This window comes from Eubalaena glacialis, chromosome 14 (genome assembly GCF_028564815.1).
Source record: "Eubalaena glacialis isolate mEubGla1 chromosome 14, mEubGla1.1.hap2.+ XY, whole genome shotgun sequence".
Lineage (NCBI taxonomy): Eukaryota > Metazoa > Chordata > Mammalia > Artiodactyla > Balaenidae > Eubalaena > Eubalaena glacialis.
Genome location: NC_083729.1, coordinates 19,038,514 through 19,051,082, shown reverse-complemented (window position 1 = coordinate 19,051,082; position 12,569 = coordinate 19,038,514). Strand labels below are relative to the sequence as shown.

At 42.7% G+C, this 12,569-nt stretch overlaps 1 protein-coding gene across 2 annotated transcripts in view; it reads right to left on the bottom strand.

Annotated features, from left to right (window-relative positions):
* Positions 1 to 12,569, bottom strand: part of LOC133074779 (protein FAM228B) — a 64,895-nt gene that overhangs the window by 11,422 nt on the left and 40,904 nt on the right. The window contains exons 3-8 of one of the 2 annotated variants that reach the window (XM_061168752.1): positions 8,345 to 8,413; positions 7,221 to 7,412; positions 5,151 to 5,231; positions 3,728 to 3,815; positions 3,453 to 3,609; positions 403 to 547 (exon numbers count right to left, since the gene is read on the bottom strand). In XM_061168752.1, the coding sequence (XP_061024735.1) occupies positions 403 to 547; positions 3,453 to 3,609; positions 3,728 to 3,815; positions 5,151 to 5,231; positions 7,221 to 7,412; positions 8,345 to 8,413 (732 nt within the window). Of the gene's footprint in view, positions 1 to 402; positions 548 to 3,452; positions 3,610 to 3,727; positions 3,816 to 5,150; positions 5,232 to 7,220; positions 7,413 to 8,302; positions 8,414 to 11,341; positions 11,972 to 12,569 lie in introns of those variants that run through there. The other variant, XM_061168751.1, reaches the window with a different exon arrangement.

Sequence of the window (12,569 nt, the reverse complement as noted above, 5' to 3'; positions counted from 1 at the left end):
AAACTCAGAAAAAAAGAGCTGAGGATATCTTAGAGGGAAGATCCCCTCTGGCCAGGTTTCCCCTCACCTTATGAGGGCACAATCTGTCCCCCAGAAGTGGGGTCCGGGGTCCCACAATCTCCTTTCTGAGTGTCTTCACCCAAGGCTCTCCTGCTGAAGGGTGCCTGTCCATGCAGCAGTACTGAGCCCAGAAGAGACCCCACCACTTCTTCTGCATGAAGTAAATCCTCCTTCTGGCTCCTCTCTCTCACTCCCTTCTTTGGCTACTACTGCCTGTTCTGCCCTCGGAGTCTGTCTGAGAGGAAGGGATTTGTCAATGGATTCTGGACTCTGCTTGCTATCTGTCGGATGTTACACAACTCTGCCATCCCAGCCCTGTTCCCCCCCCAGATCTCTGCTCACCAGACTCTTCTTTTCATGCTTTTTACTCTCCTGGCCAAGCTTCAAGGAATAAAACTGCCTTTCAAAAACAGTCTGACTTAGGTCACTAGTCGTTTTCTCTTTATCAGGCGGATATTTCTCTTCTGCACAGACAAGCTTTTCAGGACTGCAAAGAAAAGTAGAAAAAATTTATCTTAACTCAGTATAAACAGAATTGTACCATTCAATAACTGTCTGAAAATTAAGTTAATGAACTCAATACTCACTTTATGAAAAAGAGAGACTGAGAAAACGTCACTTGGTGGCTGTCAATCAATCAGCCTGCCCCACCCACACCTCTGCTGATGCCACTCTTAGGCAGTAAGTCATGTGACCTTCTCAGGCTGTGGCTGAGGCACCTGGCCCAGAGCCTCAGTCCCTAGAGTTGTAATTGGGACAGAGGGGCTTCAGGCAGCCTTAGAGGGCTCAGACCAGAAAGGCAGGACCAAGGCATCCATTTTCCAGGACATGCACAAGAAAGCAGAGAAAGAGAAAGGAAGCAGGTTCACAAAGAGAAGCTATGACGAATGCCACATAGTCCCAAAGAGGAAAGGACCGGCCTCGTGGTCCCTCAAGTGGCCTATCTTCCTGACTGCTATGGTCTGAATGTTTGTGTCCCCCCAAAATTCACATGTTGAAACACAACCCCCAATGTGATGTTATTAGGAGGTGAGGCGTTTGGGAGGTGATTAGGTCATGAGGGCAGAGACCTCATAAATGGGATTAGTGACCTTATAAAACAGGCCTAAGAGAGTTCCCTCACCCCTTCCACAGTGTGAACCAGAAAGCAGGTCCTGACCAGACACTGAATCTGCCGGCACCTTGATCTTGGAGTTCCCTGCCTCCACAACTGAGAGAAATATATTTCTGTCATTTATAAGCCACCCAGTCTCGTATCCTGTTATAGCAGCCTGAACAGACAGAGACACTGACTGTGGCTTCCATGACAGACTGATGCTTTCTAACATACCCAGGCCCCCTTGCCTTTTTTTTTAACTTGAGAAGGACTCTGCTTTTTGTAATCAAACTGTCTCTAACATAGGCACCTTGCTCTTAAGTCCTTTTCTTACTTTATTGAACAGCCACCTGAGGCACCTCCAGGAGTGTCCTCTCAGAATGTTTCCCAGGGCTGTCTCCACTCCTGCCCTGGGAAGCCCAGGCCTATCTAGAGAAATCACCTCCTCCTTCATTCCTCCATTCCTTCCTTCCTTCCTTCATTCATCCCACAAGCATTTACTCATCTACAATGTTCCAGGTAAGTGCTAGGAGCACCAAGATAAGTTAGCAGCCCCTGCCCTCAAGGGGCTTCCTGCAGAGGCAAGAGGCAAATGGGGGAGTAGAGGTACATCATCATGTGATAATCCTCTCAAGTGCTGACTTGACCCAGATATTTCTGTGCTTTAGTATATTTCTTTTCTTTAGGGAGTGGGGATTTTTTAGAAGAAGCCAGAAAAGGTGGCAGGGCTCAGAGGGCATCTTATGTACTATGTTGAGTCTGGACATTATTGGAAGGGTTATGGGAAGCTACTGAAGGGTTTTTTGTTGGGGAGGGGTGATCACTTCAAAAAGATGGAGAGGTAGAGAGTCCATCAGAAGAGACAGACCCAAGGGCAGAATACCAGTTAAGGAGCTATAACCATCTATAAAGGCTGAGGAGCCAGAGAAGGGAGATGAGGAAATAAAGCAATATAAAGTCTTTGTCTTGCTAGGGGATGGGGAGTTATATAATTATTGACATTTAAATAAAAATATTTGTTAAAACTGATAAAGAAACCATGAAACCAGAAATAGAACATAAAACTTCCAAAATCACAAGAAAACAGAAACAAAGCAGTGTTGTTCATTCCAGCAAAACTCAGGATGGGGGATAAAAAGGAAACACCAAGAAAACACAACAGGACTTTTTCTTTTTTTTTTTCTCTTTCTCTCTTTCTCTCTCTCTTTTTTTTTTTTTTTTGTAGAATTTAGAAGTCTGCACAGACTAACACTCCTGCTGCAAAAACTAGAGAAAAATAAAAAGAATTCACCTCCTCCCAGCCCCACAAAATTCATATTTTAAAGTCTTTGGACAGCAGTGTAAACAATTCCAGAGAGGAAAGAGCCCTTCCAGAATGAGCTGGCAATCTCTGGCTACTTTGTGCCCTGGGAGCTTTGGCCAACATCAGGTAGCAGGGACTGACTCCTCCATGCCCCCGGCATACCTTTGGTGGATCTTTCCTCCCAGGCCTGGTGCTGTCCTGGAAGGTGAGTAGTCAACCTTGTTCTGAACACCACCCCACCCTGGGAAGGGGGGAGTCAAACAAGGGCACTTGAAATAGGTCCCCCCAGGCCCTGAGTATAGACAGCCTTCCCCAAAACCCATCTGAAAAAGAACCAAATAAAACGCTAGAACTATAAAAATAAAACAATTGAAAATAAGAACTCAGTGGGTGGGTTTAACAACAGATTATTAGACACAACTGAAGAGATAATTAGTAAAAACACCTAGTATCAAATATGGGGCAACAAAAAGGATGGGAAATACACAAGAAAGGGTAAGAGACAGGGAGCACAATGAGAAAATCTAAAATATGTTTAACTGGAGTACCAGAAAGAAAGCAGAGAGAGAATATGGCAGAGGTAACAATCAAAGAGAAAATGAATGAGAACTTCCCAGAACTGATTGAAGATATCACTTTACAGATACAAAAAGACCCATGAATCCTGAGTAGGATAAATAAAAAGAAATCTGCATCTAGAAACATCATGGAAAGCTACTAAAATCAAAGGCAACAAGAAAATCTTAAAGGCATCCAGAGAAAAAGACAATTATCTTCAAAGGAACAACAGTAGGATGGGCAATTGAAAGAGCAAAAGACAGGGGGATATAATATATGTTGAAAGAAAATATCTGCCAACGTAACATTCTTAATCCTGTGAGAACAGCCTTTAAGAATGAAAGTAAAATCTTGAAAAGGCTACATACTGTGTGATTCCAACTGTATGACATTCTGTAAAAGGCAAAACTATGGACACAGCAAAAAGACCTTTACCTGCATTTGCTACGAGTTTTGCTTCCCACAGGCCTTGCAGAAGCTTTGGGCTGCTCTTTTGGAACCACTCTGTGGAGACTGAAAGTCAGCTGGGGCAATCTGGCATACTGCCTGGCCTTCTCTAGTTCTTTAAATTCTTTTAAGGTACATCGTTTTCCTACAGGAAGATAAAAATCTAAATCAACACTCTTAAAGTCAACTCCAGTCACTCTTGGGGTAGGAAATCACTTGACAATTGAAGTCTCTGAAGACAAAGCCCCATGATCACAAAGTACCCGTCTTGTACTGAAAAACAGCCCTCCGCTCTTCATCCAACTCTTGCTGTCTTCTAAACAGAGGATCACAGAACGGTGGGACCGTAACCTGCGAGAAAATGACTCTTTGAGGACCCAAGTACAGTTTGTATTAAGCATTTTAAATCTGTCTGAAGCATTCGAGTGTGGCCTTACTCTATACCAACTCGGCTGAGAATAAGGACCCAGGAATAACGTCATATAGAGCAAGGGAAGCGTAAATGCCACCTGCCTCACACTAGGATATTTCACTGAGCCTTAAGTGGCTGAATGGAGCAAGGGCCACCCAAAGAGAAGACACATACTCCTGTTCAGAGTTCTACAGTATCACTGCATCAGTCAACAAATATCTGCTAATGCCACCACGTGCTGCATCCCAGCAAGGTCCTGTTCTTGGGGATCTCTCAGTCTAGAACAGACAAGTCATAGACAACGACCACCTTGTCATGAGAGGCGTCAGCTCGGGTGCTTTAGGAGCACAAGGCAGAGCCCTAAGCCGGCTTGGGAGGAAGAGCGCCCCCTTGGGGGCTGACCACTGGTCTCTAAGGGCCCGTGAGAACCGCGGGGCAGGAGAACATCAGTGTGCTGAGGGTCAGGGACCAGCTACAGAGGTCGTGGAGGAAGGAGATTTTCTCCTCCCCCATCCTAAGTATAGGCTTTAGACAGAGGGACTATTTCCCCTTGTTTACTTCCCCACATACTTGACCTTGACCCAATGCTATTTGCAAGGACAACATCCACTGAATGAGGAGACAGCATAATGACTGCCCAACACAATACAGTGAGTCCCCCAGAGCCAAAAGAACCTTCCTATCTTCACAACCATGATCTGCCTTGGTTTCCGGGAGAAGCAAAATAAACCACTTTTCTCTTCAGAGCCACACACATTTTTTTAATGAATAGTATTATCAGATGGTCACTTTTGCTACACAGGAGTAAAACACCTGAAACCTACATCTCAAAATTTTAACGCCTATATTGTCGGTTTAAAATGTGAAGACTCATTACAAGTTCAACTACTGGCTCCCTGGGTGGCCGTTCTTGCATCCCTCCTTTCACCTCCCCTGGAAAGGAGCTCTCCCTGCGCTGGTTCTGTGACGCTCTCGTCACACTCACTGTCCACTTATCTTCCCCTACCTCCTGGGCTTCCAGTTTGCTGAATGGGAGTGGATGGATGAATGAATGAATGGACGAATTATCACACACATGCAAGTGCCTTTTTCACAATGTCAATTCCCAAGTAGTCAAAATTACTTTGGGTTCCTAATCTAAAACTCAGAGGAAATGCTTTTGTGAATTTTTTTTAAATGAATGCAGAACAACTATGAGACTTCTAAAATGACCAGGTTTTCCCCAACCCCAGAGCTTCTAAGAATAAATAGGTAAAAGTAAGAAACTTACTTACCTTTCCATAATTTGAGTCCTTTTTTGTCATATAAAAAGGATTGTATACTTCAGGATCATAAAAGTCTCCAAATATAATTTCCTTTAAAAAAAAAAAGTACACTTAAGAGCAAAGCATTACATTTAAACGTGTTTTTGCAAGACTCAAAAAAGCCAAATACTTTATTCCATTTCTTATATAAAATCATAGATTCAAAGGGTTGGAAGAAACCTCAGAAGTAATTGAGATTGCAGTGAGTCCACCACCTTCTGGGAGAAGTAATCATCCAGCTTTAGTCTCAAGTCGTCCACTAGCCTTGTCTGAGAACCTTCTGCTGCATTAGGCAGTACTCTCTTGGTCATTCTAACCACCAGAAAGCTTGTCCTTAGGACAGAGCTGAAGTCTGCCTTGTCACTGCCAGTTCTCCCCATGAAGCAACACAAAACACATCTACTCTTCATCCACATGTCAGTCTTTTACAATATGTACACTTAAAGGTTTCATTTCCCCTTGTATCATCTCTGCCTTGGGCTAAATATGCTGTACTTCTTTCCACTTTCGCTCCTGTGAAGTGCTGTCCAGCTCCACCCTCTTCTAAAGGTTCTGTAACTGGTGACTATCCCCAGTGGACAGGTTGGGCCTGATGCTTCCCACTCGAAGCACCGCCTCTCAATACAGCCTAAGAGCTCAGATGGTTTCTTGGAAGCCAGCTCACATGGCTGACTCACATTGAATTTACTGTCATTTTAAATCTCTTGGACTTCAACACATGGCTTTTCTAAGGCATGGCTTCCCCATCCTACACTTGTGTGATCACATTTCTGGGCATACTTGTAAGACGTTGCACTTTGGTTTCAAAGTGACCTGGATTCAACCTTGAGCTCTGTCTCTTAGGGCATTTAGGAAGAAGTAGTTAACATACACATCCAGAAATTTTGCTCAGTAAATATACCTAAATGCTCTAACATTCCAGTCAAACTACTCTAGATCTCTGCTAAATACCTGGAAATTTAGGTGGGCCTTAATTTCAAAAGAAGGTCCTGATCTCAAAGTTAAAATCGAAAAATCTTCCATAGAAGAAACCAAAATTTTGTTCTTGTTTTGTAAAACCAAACTGAATAACAGAGGGTATAAACTGGTGATCCCTTCACCTAATGGCTGGCTAACTCAACAGCCATGGAAACCTCTTCTCCTTCGCCCACAACCTATTAGAGAGATTGGAAAGGCACACACTCCTTCCTGGCTCTGCTTTTAGCTAGGACTTGGGGTGTGACCCAGTTATGGCCAATGAGACCTGAGGGGAAATCTGCGAGGAGCTTCTGGGGACTCTTTTTGCTTCCTGATCAAAGGATGAGATGAGGTGTAAGAAAAGGACCCCCTGGCATCATTTCTCACCCTTTCTTCCTGCCTTGAACACAGACCTAATACCTGGAGCTATAAGCAACCAAATGTGCTTTCAAATATGAGGGTGACGGGCATAAACTGAAAATATTCAGTATAGCAGAATAGAACAACAGGAAAAAACCTGGATAATTAATGACATTGTTAGGCTGCCAGAACCCACCATGAGACCACCTATCCCTCTATTTCTTATTAACCAATAAATGTTCTTATGGTTTAAGCCATAAGGGTTAAGGGTTAAGGGTTAACAGCTTAAGGGTTAAGCTGTTATTCTATTAACATTTACCTAAAAGCATTCCTGATAAATCTAGTTCCAAATCAACACTTCTATTCCCTCTACCTGGAATTTCAGGTTTAAAAATGCAGTAGGTTGTATTACAGTTCCATGAATTCATCTTAGATACAAAAATAAATTTGAGACTCTTTGCATAAATGAAAATGCTGACCCAACTTTTCAAATAATGCTTCATTAAAAAAAAACTCTCATGGGACTTCCCTGGTGGTCCAGTGGTGAAGACTCCGTGCTTCCACTGCAGGGGACACGGGTTTCATCCCTGGCTGGGAAACTAAGATCCCACATGCTACATGTCTTGTGGCACGGCCAAAATAAATAAATAAAATAAATAAAAATAAAAACCCCATGCTCCAGTGATTCTAAAGTTGCCAAAAAAAAAAAAAAAATTCTCATACCGTTTTATTTGTGTGCTTTAAAAAATATTCAGAATTCTCTTGTTTTGTTTTTTCCAACCCTTTATATGAAATTACTTTTTCTGTAATTCTCTGCTGAAGAGGCTTTGCAACATTTTCAGTCCATTTTTTATGTAACAACTCTTTTCTTCTTTCCTTAAAAACATCCAGATGCTGAAAATACGTATCCAATCTCTAAGGAAGTGATACAAACAAGGAAAACAAATTATTAAGAAGTTTTCCATTTATTTTCATTTGAATAAGCGGGGGGAACACTTGTTCCCACTCCTAAGCTCTCAGCACATTCAGGCTGCAAAGTCATAGAATAAGATATTTGAAGAACAGTATAAATTTCAGAAAGAGAACCTGAGAGCACAGAGCAGAAAGAACCCATGAACAGTTCTACACCACAACTGTGCCTCCAGATTAAACCACATCCAAACCACTCCTAACTCAGAAAACTCCTGCTTCTTTTTAAGAATTCAAAGCATTCCCTGGTCACCATTCCATGTCTCCAGCCTTCATCATCAGTAAAGACTATGATAAAAGTGGTAGAAGAAAAAGAGCACTAGACTTGCGTCAGCACCTCTCTCTCTCTGACTCTTTTATAAAGGAGGGTAAACCCACCTACCTCTTTTGATGCTCAAATGAGAACGTACAAATGTTAACGTATTATACACCAAATTTCAATCCCTCTCATTGAGATGAAAACCTCCTTAAATTTATTAATTCCATAGTAACGATCAGTACTGATTGGTCATTATCCTTAAATACTAATTCCTCTCTCGTGGCTTTACATATTCCCACTGTGATGTGGGAACATATGAGCGAGAGGTAAATTTTAGGAAAGAATTTCTATTCAGTACCAGGACAAAGACGGGGAGCAGTGAGAACAATCTCTCAGATCCCTTAAGGATAGATCTGGGACTCCTAACCTCTTAGAGATTCTGCAAGGAGATGGCACAATCTCAGATCTATGTAGTGTGAATGGGTGATTCGGAGGAGGTTCATTCTCCCAGAAAAATGAATCTCTCTGACATGGTAACATCCTCTTGGCCACACTGCTCTGTATCACTCTTGCTTACCTAGAACACACTTGGAATCCACTCTCTGTAGCCAACTCTTACCTTCGCAACATAATTTTCTCTAAATAATATCACGTATACAGCTTCATCAATGTCTTCTCTAGCCAATGCCTAAAATTACAGAATTAAGTATTAGCATTTAGATCCTGAAGAAACAAACCAGTGACAAAACTCAGTGTATCTTACCAACAGTTTGAGTGTAAATCTAACATCTGTACCTCAAAACATATTTTGTAACTTTTTATTACAGAAATTTTCAAACACAATTCTCCATGAACCCATCACCCAGGTTCAACAATGATCAACTAAAGAGTCGATCTTATTTCATCCAAATCCCTACTCACTCCCCTGCCCCCCAACCAGATTATTTTGAATCAAATCCCTTATATCACACCATTATTTTTAAAGTACCAAGAAAGCTTACTAATTAAAATGAAGCCTCTATAAAATGAAGCCTCTTTATAGGCAGTCTGTAGGTATGTTTTAAAAGCCCTTGAAGTTTCCTGACTTCTGCTAGGTCTCTTTATAAGTTAAAACCTATTTATAAGTCAAAACTACAGAAGTTTGATTTAGTTCAACGGGTCCAGAGCCAATTAGTTGGGAACTCCTGGCTGAGGACCAAGATGGTCTTACATCTAGGGACTTGCTGTTTCCATTATGAGTTTGGGTAAAGCTGATGCACTTAAATCCTTACTTTAGGGCTTTTCATTTAGATCACTATGAACTGATCTTCCAGCTTTTACTCTTACAGAACTAAGTAGGGACAAATGGAAAGGCAATAAAAATTCAGCATCTGGAAGAGAAATTCTGTTACCTAAAAGAACTATCTAGTGTAAATTGATACAGGTTCTTAAAACTATGTTATTCAATCTCTGGCTCGTCTTTCAGTTCTGCCACAATGAGTGCATCAAAATAAACTAAACCTCAAACTCAAATACCAAATCTGTGAATAAGAGAAATCTCAAAAGGGAGAGTTGTATTTTTACCCATATATTTAACAGCTTCACATGAAATCTAAAATGATATTCAGACAGCTAACTAGGGTCTTCTCCAAAATACAACTCTCTTGATAATATAAACAGACTCTTGCTTTAAAATAAAGCCTTCTTACACTTATTTTAAGATGGAAATTGAAAAATCATGTAAAACAATTAAATGTTTTCCCCTAATACAACACAAATTTAGAATAAATCAATTTATCTGAAGTAGAAACATACACTAACAATCATCTTGAGAAATCACATTTTTTTAGCCATCCTATTAACATTATTAGCAAATGTTATACACACTATTGGTTGTATGTCAGATTTTTGAACCACCTTTTTTTCATTTAAGGAAATAGTTTTTGATAGCTCCTTCTTGGTGATTTTGTCAGAAAATATAAGGAAGATGTTAATGATTTCTAGCAGCACTTTTGAAATCCATGTTTCTGTGCGCGTGCGCGCACACACACACACACACACACACGCGCACGCACGCGCACACACACTCTCTCACCACTCTTACTGCCACCACAGTAAAAGGGGTAAAATAAAGGAAATATCCAAGAGCTTCTCTCTATAAAATAATGAAACTTTATGAGAAAATCATTGCTTTACCAGACCCTGGAGTATCAAGAATTAACTGGCAAGCCCAGACCTGGCTTCCCCCGCCTCTCCCGCAGGGCAGCTCGGGGACTGCTGTTTACCCACAGCCCGCCCTGTTGCTGTCCTGACGCTGCGGTGACCTCGGGAAACACTACAACCACCCTGGGCCAAATGCGATCCCTGGCCATTCCCATTCGGCGAATTCTTTAAGAGCCAAGTCTATGCCAGGCGCGGTTCTAGTTCTGGGGAAAACTGTGATTAAGACACAATAGATCCTAATTTCAAGGGATTTATGTCCCACCACCCAAAGGCGGCCCCCAAATGCTACATAATTTTACCTCCATCAAAGCAACTGACTCGGGTTCTGGCCACTTTTTTAATTGTTCTGGCCCAAAATGTTTATCATAGTTGGACATTTTCGTGGCAGCCATAAATAATAGAATCCCCGAAGGGAGAAAGAGTAAATTGAGCAGATAGGTGATTACAGTTGAAAAAGTGAGGTCTTTCGAGTTCAGAAAGCAGTGTATCCTTGCTCTGCCACTTAGTAGACCCGGTAAGTAAAACAAAAAATAAATCCTCGGGGCCCCTAAACCTGTTTCAAAAAGGGGGTGATTAGGCTCCCCGACCCGTGGCCTTAAGGACCCAACCAGGCACCGCCTCAGGGTCTGCCCGGGGCTGGGCCCCCCTGGGCCACACCGCTGAGGGGCTGCTGCGGGTGGCCGCAGGCCCGCCCTCTGCTCCCCACCTCGGGTCTGCGCTTGGGGCGCTCCGGGGCCGGTGGCACGGCGACTCACTGTTCTGGGACGGGAAGGGGAGCTCCTCTAAAAACAAATTAAAGCAGTACGCTTAGACCCCAGCCCCTCTTCCCGCAAGCCCCCTACACCTCTCTCTACAGGGGGCGTGGAGAGGAAGGAGCCGGCCCCCCACTCCACCCTTGGCTCTGCCTAGCCGCCACCCCGGCCCTTCCGCGCGACGCGCCTTCACCCGTCGGGCCTTCAACCGTCCAATCCGACACCACCCCAGGTTTTAGTTAAAAATATACATATAGGCTTCCCTGGTGGCGCAGTGGTTGAGAATCTGCCTGCCAATGCAGGGGACACGGGTTCGAGCCCTGGTCTGGGAAGATCCCACATGCCGCGGAGCAACTGGGCCCGTGAGCCACAATTACTGAGCCTGCGTGTCTGGAGCCTGTGCTCCGCAACAACAGAGGCCGCGATAATGAGAGGCCCGCGCACCGCGATGAAGAGTGGCCCCCACTTGCCGCAACTAGAGAAAGCCCTCGCACAGAAACGAAGACCCAACACAGCCATAAAAATAAATAAATAAATAAACCCAAAGTTTAAAAATAAAAAAGTAAGTTTCTGTTGATTTAAAAAAAAAAGATATATATATATATATATATACACATATATATAAATTTAGGTCATGCAAATTAATCCTAAAGAGAACTTACCATTTATCTGTATGATCCAGGGCTACAAGTAGAAGCGAGGACTGATTTTTAGTGCCCCTTTTACCTAAGGAAAACAGAAGTCTCTCCTCCTATGCTCCAGGTCCTACTAAGTCTTCTGTGACTAGGAGTCAAACTCAACATGAGCCAGAGGGGTAATCAAAATGAATTTTTGTAACTTGGCAGACTCAGAATCAGCACGTGGGTAATCAAAATGAATTTTTAAATTTTCTAAAGACCGTTGGAGTAACCTGGGGAGAATATGTGGGTGTGGATTTTAAGGGTGCCTGACAATTTAGGGAAAGAGCAAGTGAATTGAGATGGGCGCTAAGTAAGGTAGCTATTAGTATTTTTATCGTATCTTTCAGGCAACATTTCTTAACTCCTGGGGGAAATACATTTGCAATAACTGTCAATATACAGTACTGTCATTTCTTAATTATCATACAGACACTGGACTCAAAGATGAAGTTTATTGCAGATGCTCTTAGACATAGAACAATCCTTGAGTGCCTTTCTTGGTCCTCATCCTGAATGATTCCTGCTGGCAGATGGCTTCCTTTGAAGCAGCCTTCTTTTGTGTCCTCTTTTACCAGTCAAGGCTCAGGGTGTGTGCTCCTTGGTTGCTAAAACCTTTTGAAAATGACAGAAAAGTGTAATTGATACAGGGATGAGGGGCTTACAAGAGCAGAAAGAATTCCTCTGCTTTAGCTGAGCTGATCTCCCTGAAACCTAGCCCTCCTGTTGGCGCTAAATGACTTGGAGGCAGGGTCCCCACCTAAATCTCCTGACTCAGCCTCTCCTCACTCTATCTGGATTAAGAAACAAAGAGCTTCCGGGACAGAGCCAACCTTATTATAGGTGGGGTAGAGCACTGATGTGTGATATGATTTGAGGGACCCCCTATGGTCCTGCTTTCTGATGTCAATATGTCTGGAGTGCTAATTTACACTAGGATTATTGTGATTTATAAAATACTAGGTTCCTTTCTTCCCTTGTCTTTTCAAACCTCTGAATCTCTGTCCACCTTCACTATCAGCTGATGGATGACCTTCTGACTTACATGAGAAAACAAAGTAAACAGAAGTAAACAATCTTCCTTCACAAAATTCACCAAGCTGGTTTCATCTAAGTCTATGCCCTCTGCCTTCCTTCCTCTTATAATGATGGACTGTCCTGACCTCAAGTCCTGGATCCTACCTCTCCACAGGTAAAGGAGGTGGGAGGGTGG